Source organism: Balearica regulorum, chromosome 20 (genome assembly GCF_011004875.1).
Source record: "Balearica regulorum gibbericeps isolate bBalReg1 chromosome 20, bBalReg1.pri, whole genome shotgun sequence".
Taxonomy (NCBI): Eukaryota; Metazoa; Chordata; class Aves; order Gruiformes; family Gruidae; genus Balearica; species Balearica regulorum.
Window position 1 is genome coordinate 914,516 of NC_046203.1, and position 9,673 is coordinate 924,188.

General features: G+C 59.2%; 1 protein-coding gene across 2 annotated transcripts in view; it reads right to left on the minus strand.

The window, feature by feature from the left end:
* RALGDS (ral guanine nucleotide dissociation stimulator) overlaps window positions 1-9,673 on the minus strand; it is a 61,524-nt gene extending 51,851 nt beyond the window's left edge. The window contains exon 1 of one of the 2 annotated variants that reach the window (XM_075772540.1): window positions 9,503-9,673. In XM_075772540.1, the coding sequence (XP_075628655.1) occupies window positions 9,503-9,520 (18 nt within the window). In that variant the 5' untranslated portion in view covers window positions 9,521-9,673. Of the gene's footprint in view, window positions 1-571; window positions 719-9,502 lie in introns of those variants that run through there. The other variant, XM_075772538.1, reaches the window with a different exon arrangement.

Sequence of the window (9,673 nt, forward strand, 5' to 3'; positions counted from 1 at the left end):
GCCCATCACAGCTGTTCCCTGCCAGCTCCGAACACGAGGAAAAACCCCATCATCTCTCAAAACCATCTGCCTGTCAGGGGAGCCCACAGCAGTCCAGCACAGAGTTAAGAGAGACCAGGGCCAAGAATAAGCTCCCAAACGTGAGCACGCCCCGGCCAGAGATGCCTGTCCCGCAGCCAGACATCTCGCCAGGCCGCGGGCAGGCAGAGCGCAGGGGCAGCGGAGTTCAGCTGTCCCCGTGCCGACCCGGCAGCCAGCCTACGTGCTTCCCGCTGCAAACAAAATCTTCGCTGGAGAAGAGAAAGGTGCCGGGGGAAAACAGAGCGCTGAGGGTATCGGCAAGCTGTGACAATCCCCGCTGTTACTAACTGTAATTTCTCTGCAGGGGTTTATTCCACCTGCCAGCCAGGCCAGAGCAGCAGCCGTCTGCGGTGAGACGCCAGGCTGGCGGCGAGGCCAGGGCACCTCTCCGGGCACACGCCTGCACGCAGAGGGCACGCAGGTGTGACGTACAGCACAACACGCTACCCGAGGCATTTGCCAGAGACAGAGCGGCCACTAATTCACCCACCTGGCTGAGCCTCCAGCACCGGGCAGGGCTGATCCCTTCAGCACATCTTCCAGGGCTCAGCTGAAGCTTAAACAAACACAGAGGAGGAGGTTCCTGTCTCCCTGGAGCCTGCTCTTGTCCACAGGATGCCATGCTACGGAGTCTAAAACCGTCTCAGCTCCTCATGCATACTTTAGCTTGCGTAACACGTGGCCAAGAGGTTATCTGCAGATCCACACCACTGCTCCGTATCACTTGGCAGACGACAAACCGCAGGCTCCAAGAGATAAGAGACGTGGCTGTGGCAGCTCAGGGGGTTCCAGCCCCACACGCCACGCCAAAGGCTCTCCCGATCCTCCCTCCCCATGCCTGCTTTGCGGGCTGGGGGTTTACAGAGGTTTCCACCACGTGCAGTCCCCTCTCCGCCAGCTTGTGTTAGCCACGGGGACGGGAAACACTTGTTGCACGGCCAGATTGCTGAAGCAGGTTGACTTTCCTGGAAGTTTCCTTCAGGGCTCCCGTTACAACAGCAAAGGGTTCGACATTGCTGCTTCTGCTGCAAGGGGAGCCGATGCTCTTTGCAGACCTCTCCCAAGAGGCATGGCCCCGACCAGCGAGGAAGAGGCATTTCAGCCTGGATTCCCCCACAGGAGGGCAAGGGGGGCAAGGACACGGCAAGGCGGGACTGGCCAAACCCCAAGACGGTCAGATTCGGTGGACACAGCCCAGGGCGCGCAGAGGCCTTTCCCTGACCTCCCTGAGGGCTGCGGCTGCACCTCAGCTTTCCCAGGCCTGGCCGCCGCACAGCGCAGACGTGCGGCCTGCTATGGAGGGGGCTGCGCCCCCCGGCCCCCTCCATCCCCTGCCAGCTCTGCAGCCCCTCAGGGTGGGAGCCCGCTGCGTTCTGGGGTTGGCGAGTTGTGAGCTCACTTTGCACTGCACAGATTAACGAGCCATCCTACCAACCTGCTGGCCTCAGATGCTTCTTACAGCAGAGGAGGGCAAAGCCCCCCAGGCATTGCAGAGCTGTGCCTGTGCTCAGCTTTTAGGCCAAGCCACCATTTTTGGCTGGAGAAAGGGAAAACGCCTGGGTTTCCCACACCAGCCCAGCAGCAGGCACAGGAGCTGGGGAACACCGGCCAGCACTACGGGGCTGCATCAGCATCCTGACTGCCCGCGTGGTCCCAGGCACCTGGACCCTCTGCAGCAGGAGAAACACGTGGCTGACGCCAGAGGACCGTGAGCATCCTCTGCGTTTGCAGGAGGCCCCACCAGCGGCACACAGCACGGGAGGTGGTATGTCCTCCCTCCAACACCGCGCCAGTCTCTCGCCGCACACCCAGCACAGCCATCTAGTGACTGTGCTGTAAATTGGATGAAACTCAGCCCTGGAGGCCCACCATTGATTTCCGTTGCCTAACGACAGGAAAGCTTTATAATCCTATTAACTAAACACCCTTTCAAGCAGCACAAAGGGGAGTTCTCAGCAGTTAGAGCCACCCGGGCGCAGAGCCTGGCTCCGATAGGTGCTGGGTGAAGTCCCCACAAGCGGGGCTGCGACACCCACAGTGGCAGGTGGGTGCTGGTGGTGGCCCCCGCAGAGACACCTCGGATCCCACCAAGAAACACGCGCTTTGGCTGCGGGTCACCGGCCAGAGCACAAAGGAGCTAAGAGGCTGTGCGCAGGAAAATGGTGCCCACACGTGCAAACTTGCGGGACTTGGCCCCTGAAATATTGACAAACATCACTGCATTTCAATCTCTTCCTAGTTATCACCACCCTGGTCATACTTATGGATGTTTCCAGCAAAAGATACACTGTTTTGGCCAAAACATAGAAACGTTTGGTGGAAGGATGTAAATTTCATTGTGGCTTCCTAAGGAGAAAGGATGTATCTCAGAATACTTCTATTTGCAAAACGTTTCAAGATTGCATCCCTCCCCTGTAGTTTGCAACAACAGCCAGCGTGGGAAAAAACCCAAACCAACCAAGCTTGCAGAGGACGTAAAATCCCCATTTCCCACCCAGCCCCAGGTACCCCAGAGCCACGCTGCACTTCTGTATGAGGGCGAGAAGCCTCCACGCCCCGGCGAGCTCCGAGGAGACGCTGCCGAGCCACACGCGGGGATGGAGATGGGAGCAGCCATGGGTACTGCGGCCAGACCTCGCACCAAGTGCCACTGGAGGGACCGTGCCACCACACAGGATGCGGATGCCTGGCTGATGCCTCGTCTGACTAAAAGCCCTTCGGGGCCGGCTCCCCTCCAAACGGCACGGTCAGGATACCTGCAGCGGTTACCCTGAGGAGCGGGGTCTGTGCTGAGGCAGGAGGGAGATAAACGCGTTTATCAGCAGTGGAAACGCACCTTCCCCAGACTGTGGAAGCATTTATCAGTCATCTCCCCTTCCCTGTAATTAGTTATTCACGCAGCATTGCAAATTGCCAGGCCTAATATTTTCCATGACGGGTTATGAATGCAGAGGTACAGGACGGGCTCTCTGTCAGGGGACACCGTGCTGCAGGCATCCCCAGCAGTGCCGCGCGCAGTGACGGAGCAGGAGGCCGGGCACAGCTCTCAGAAACAAAACCCTTCCCACTTTAAGTGCTTATCCCACTGGGGGCAAAATAAACCACCCTCCATGAGCACTGGGGAAGGAGCGTGTCCGATTCCCCTGTACTGGGACAAGGCTGTGGGGCTCTGGCTTGCAAACCCACCGCACTGAGGCACAGCGCTTGCACCAGCCTCGTTATTTTGGTGTCTCTAAGGACAGCACAGCCACCAGCAGCGCCTGCCTGTCACCGTGGAAGTGCTGAACGGGAGGGTTTGAAGCCCACTGGGACTTTCAACCTCTGCCAAGCAAAACAGAGCCCTGAGCATTTGTATGAGGAGAGAGTCGTGCTCCCCTCGGCCTGCCAGGCATGAGGCAGCTCATGTGGGACTTCTCCCAGGGAAAAAGCCACCCAGAGAAAGGACACCCCCCGCACAGGCAGAGCTCAGCCCCATCACTCAGCTGCTCCTGCCCTGGACCAGCCGCCCTCTCCCGGCACGCATCCACCAGATCTGCCCCGCAGACCCCGCACAGCTCAGGGAGCAGTGGTTTTCCAGGTCTGCACAGCCAAAGCTTTTGTGCACCTTGACCACCACGGCCATGGGATGACCCCTCCATCCTCTTCCGGCCGCCCAGCCTCCCTGGAGAAGGGCTAGGAAGCAGCCAAGGGCTGGCCATACTCCTGCGCCCCGTGACTCGGAGTGGAGCACGCAGCAGCAGCCACCCCGACCAGGGCGTTTCTGCCTGCCCTGGACCTTCCCGTGCCACCCGAGCCGCTCATCGCTGTTTTTCACGCCGGTGGCGTCTCCTCCCCAGCTGCATGGGACAGGACCGAGCTGGACAGGCAGGAAACACACGTTGGGAAATCCGCTGTGAGAGGGAGGCAGCGGGGCCAAAAGACCAGGGCAGGGTGGCTGCCAAGGATTTCAAAGGGGCCTACGGGCTGCCCTGTGAAATGACCCTGACCTCCCCATCCCGTGCAGACAGCCCACGTGGAGCCAGGCGGGCTCCTTTGGCGCTGAACGTGGCCTTTGCAGTGTTTGCTTCCTGCCTCCAGGCCAGGCAGGGCGTTTGTAGCAAGGGAGTGGGAAACGGATTGGGACCGTGCGGAGGAGGAAGGATAAAAAGGAACAGCGGATGTCCTGAGGAACCTGCGAGGGTGCCAGCCAGACACAGCTCTCAGGGTAGCGTCAGCCAGCACGGGCCTTCGGGGAGGCTGCGAGCAGGTTCACACGGCCGCGCCGTGAATCCCGGACGGAGGGAGAGCATCGCCTCTTGGCTGTGCCAGCGCCCCAGCTGCCCCTCCTCCGGTAGTGCCAGGAGAGCTTCTCTGCTCACACAAGTGATCCCTGCTAACAGCCGTGGTCAGCCTACAGCACTCCATATCTACGCCACACCTCCCTCGGTTCCCCCCCCTCCTCCTCCCTTTCTTTTCTAGACCCTACAGGGAAGCGTGGAGCCTTATCTGGGATGCCTTGACATCCCAGAGCTCTGGCGTCACATCTAAAGCCTCTCTGATTTTCTCCAGATCCTATGCAGAAGCAGGACAGACCAAGGAAGGGCTTCTCCACCCTCTCTGAACTGCAGCAGGCCAGCGACCCATCGGGGCACCGCTGTGCCCCTTCCTTCCCCCCCAGCCCCCTTACCCTGCCTCTTTCCTTCCTTCCCCTCCGTCTTTGAAATCTCTCTCCAGGCAGGGTGAAGGACCTTGTATTGCAGCTACATCTACTCCGTGGAGCACGCAACGCTCACCAGCCCCAAGCGCAGGAGGGCAGGAGCCCGCGGGGCTGTGCCGCGGCAGAGCTCGGCGAACCCGGGAGCACCGGGGGGCTGTAAAGCTTTGCAGAGGATGAAGTCCTGCTGCGCTCCCAGGCCCTGAGGGAGCAGGAACTCTGCACTGGAAGCCTATGATCCCCTGGCACGCCACCACCAAGCCGCCTTTGACGTCAGCTCGTGTCTACAAACATTGTCTTTGACCCACGGCCAAGACTTGCAACGGAGGGGGAAATCAGTGGAGAAAGCGAATACCCGCAGAGACACCCCGCAGAGCCCGCTCCGAGCGCGGTAGGTGGCTAGGGGCAGAGGGCGAGCGTGCAGGCACACCCGGGGTGACCGGGGAGCCAAAAGGGGCCAAGAAATCAAGTCATTTAAAATGCAAATCCCCAAGGAAAACAGACGGGTGAACCCTCACTATGGGTCACGCAGGCTGGACTCAGGCAGTCCCAGCAGGGAAACCTGCTAACATCTGGAGCCTCCGCCGCCGCCGGGGGATCCCGCAGCAGCCTGGCTGGCCCCAGGCGGAGCAAACTGGATATTTGGGAGCCAGCTCAGCACCCACACAGCTGCCCGCCAGCGGCTGCCACGGCCACTTCTGAATGCCCGGCACTGCTCCAGCCGCAGAGGCAGCAACAGAGTGCTGTCAACCACGCCGCCCCATGCACGTATTTAAATACTCCTATACCAGCACGAACAGCGCAGATGTGGCAGCCTGGAAAGCAGCAGAGGCACCTCTCCCAGCCGCTGCTGATGGAAAGGTCACGCGTTTGCCTGCTGTTTACCGAGCACTAGGGAAAGCCAGGGGATGGGTTGACTGGTGACAGTGGGAACGAGCACAAAAGGGAGCTCTGGATCAGGGCTTTCTTTTTTAGGAGGGACCCAGTGATTGACATGGCCTCGCTGAGGTCTCACAGCAGGCCCACGGTGGCTTTGGGATTGGACCTCAGGTCTCCGAGGATGGAGCTGGCTCACATTACTCATCACCAAGAAGGGAAACACAGCTCCTGCTTGGCCAGCAAGACACAAACACCAAGCTCCGCTGAGCAGATCCGCTCCCCGCAGCGGAGCCCAGCTTGGCGTGTGCACCACTTTCCAACGCCCCGGCTCCCGTCACTACTGACCCTTCCGAGCGCTGATGAAGGTAAAACCCAATAACTCATAGGGAAAACAACAGTGCCATCTGCTGCACAGCCCCGCCGGGCCCCGAGCAGCCGGACAGCCCCTGGCCTGCCCACGCCAGGCATTTGCACAGGCTTACGCAGCTCACGCCGGTCACAACAGCATGCAAAATGCGTCCCCAACCAGCACCAAGCGAGGCGTGGAGGCAGCAGCAAGCATCACTGCAGCGAAAAGGCAACCTGCAGCAGTCGTGATGGCCACCCGCGGCTGAACGACTGGGGACAGCTTCTGGTTTGCACAGAAGAGCAAAGGACAGCAGGAGGGGGGGCAGAGCAGAACAAGAGCGTCCCAGAGACCATTTAGTGACCACAATGTGCGAAGGAGATGGAGGAAGAAGCAAGCTCACTCGGCAAAAGCAGGCAAACAGCCCCTTTCCCCATCAGCGCCCTGCAGGTGAAGCACATCCTCCAGCCTCTCCGCTGCAGGTGAAGCACATCCTCCAGCCTCTCCATAGGCAAGGGGAGGAAGGGAAGAGGCAAACAGCCCCCAACACCCACCCAGCCTTGGCCAGCTAGCTGACACCATCCCAAGCTTCTCCTTTGGGGAGAAATCTCGTATTCTGGCACTAGATACCATGCACTCCCACACATACTTTGTCACCTTGATATCCCAGGGAAACTCCAGGTAAGGGGGGCACCTAGAAGGGGTCAGCCCGAGGGAGCCAAGAGCAGTTTCTCCGCACCTCCAGCCCCAGCAGCTGTGGGCAGTTGCCAGCTGCTCCCCCCCACCCCGCTCCACAAGTGATCCCAGTTTGGTGGCAGGTGAAGCCGTTTGCATGCACCGCCTGGAAAGCACGCTGGCATCCTCCAGGAGACATGTGTTGCTATAGCAATGGGAAAGGTATCAGAAGCAAAACCAGCGCTGACAGATAGTGCAGATTGCTTTTAAGATTATCAGGACCCCTGCTTTTCAAGGTCCAGCAGCCAGGCACCGTATAGGGAACGGCACAGTGAAAACACCGCAAGGAACTGAAAAACACAACCCCAAAGATGCCCAGAATAAACAAAATCCTGAAAAGCCCCTCCTTCCCTCACATAAAGAGCCATCTCAAAGCAAACTGACCCCAAAGATAACAACCTGCACTGAGCTACAGGATGTCAAATCCATCATTATGGTATCCCAGAGACTTATTCTGGAGCCTGCAGCAGTCGCTGCATCCTCTGTTCACATCTGATCAGCCCTATTTGCGGGCACATACGCACATCATGAGTGGGAGCTCCAGATGGAGCAGCTGAACCACGCTGAGGAGGGACTTTGCATTTCTCCACCCGCTTCCTCCCAGACCCTGCTGCCAGCTGGCCTCCCGCTTGCTGTCACTTGTTGCCAGCTCACCCTCCTACCCACAGCGGGGCACCAAGAGGTAACTCCCAGCCGCTGGAGTCACTTCAGACGCAGCTCCCTTCTCTGCCTCGGAGCAGATGACAGAGACACAGAAACAAATCCAGCTCCAGCCTTGCTTGCCTGCACTCAGGCTCCCTGCGTCCTGCCCTCGGCCAGCCCCAAGACCTCTTTGTCCACCATCTGCTCCCTTCTCCAGCCCAAATGGCCAGTAAGGGCGAGATGGGACAAGTCTGCGGGTCCATCAGCTTGGCTCAGGGTGGAAGCCACCTTCTGACCCAGCTCACACTCGGGTTTCAGTTTTAAAGGCTGAAATTAGCCCTTGCACATGAACCTTTGCTTTCACATGTCATGACACCCTGAACAACACACCTGCAGTAATTAGATCAGAGATGAAAAAACCCCCTCCTTGTTTGCTCAGCTTATTTACTTTGCAACTCAGTTTTCCCAGTTGTTTGTGTGGGTCTTTCCCTTAGCAACCAGGGAGAGAAACATTTATGAGGCATGAAAAATGTAGCTGTACAGCCATAAAGAACTGGCAGGGTGAGGCTGTGGGTGCAGCTGGAAATTCCTCTTAACCCGTAGTCACAAATGAAGGGACTTCGATGAATTGCACCCCTTAAACGGCAAAGCGGCTCATCCTCTCCAAGCAGCACGTACAGGCGGAATCAGGACTCGTAACCTGTGCTCTCCAACGCACCAACCCACTGTGCAGGATCCTGGGGCTGTAACAAATACCTCTACGTGCCTCGGTTTCCCCACATATAAAATGGGGGTAAGTATAAAAAGTGATGGGAAGGCTCAAGTTGAGACCTTAATACAAAGCACTCCATAGGAATGGAATGTGCATTCCCCAACATGGAAGGGAGACCCAGCTCTGGACATCTTTTTCTAGACAGCTTTACACCTATAATTTTCTGGATCTCCCAGCAAGATTCCTCTCCCCAGTCCGCAGCCATGGTGACAGAGTACTCTTGCTCTTGACCCCTGCCAGGGTCAGGATCCAAACCCCGGTATTTTGGTTGCCAATCCCTTTTTCCAAAGGAACATGCCAGAACCCGGCACTCAAGCACACTGGCACTAACTCCTGCCTCCACGCTTACCCCCAACAGAGCTAATATAGCTTTTGTTTATAGGGCTGGACCAAGGCAAACGAGGCCCAGACCAAACAGACCCACCGGGTGCAGAAGGAGGCTCCTCCTGTATGAACGTTTTCCAGCCCCCAAATGGATCCCAGCCCACTTACCATCACAGCATCAGCCCTTCCCTTATTCCTTCCAGGGCTCCCGGGAGCCATCACTGCCCCCCTACCTTCCCACTGCCCCCACAAAGGCGGGAGCAAAGACACCCCCCCCCGCCCCCTTTCCCATCCCAGGGTTGGGGTCGGGAGGGGAACACGAGAAGGGAAATAGAGAGCATGAAGTCAGAGGAGCATCAGGACCAAACAGAGCACCATGTTACGATGAGACCCCCCAAACTTCATCCTCCCCTGCCCCAAAAGCACCAGTGGGTTTGTGAGCATAGAGATTTTGTCCATCGCAGTTCAATTTAGCTTCATTTTGTCTCATAAACGCACCAGGCAGAGACAAGGGACCTCCCGGTGCCACTTGGCCTGAGCGCTGCCCCGGCACAGCGCACAGCAGCTCCGCAGCCACGCAGCTCAGGGATGGCTGCAGCATCGCACTGGCAGCTGGACCCCGTCCCAAAGCGTCCTGCTTTCGTTCCTAACCCTTCATCCCCACTTCTGCTGGCTGCGCTTATCCATTGTACAAGTAGAAAGAAAAAACCCAAACCAACAACAATTCCCCCCTGGAAAGGCGGCAGCTGCTGCTGCTGCTGCTCCGCCAACGCTCAGGCTGCAGCCCTGGGGTCTGGGTTGCCGGCACGTACGGGGGGTACCCCGGCAGGCAGCGAGGGACAGGCACCCGCAGCTACAGACCCCAGGAAACCGCCGGCAGAGCCCACCCTGGCCCCGCACACGCATCAGCCGCGGGCCGCCCCCAGCCCCCTCCAGCCGGGGCGCCGAAGGGGACCGAGCCCGGCCGCCCCCGCGGCTCCGTGGAAGCGTCCGGGGAAGACAACGCCGCGGGGAGAGACGCACGACTCACCTGAGTGTCGATCATCATCGTGCCCCGCGCATAGCCTCCGCCGGCCGCGCACCGAGAGCCGCCGGCCCCCGCTCCGGGGCTCCGCCGGGCCGGGCTCACCGCCGCCCCTCCGCGCTGCCCGGCGGCCGGGGGCGCACCGCGCCGGCCATGAGGCCCCGCCGCCCCCCGGGG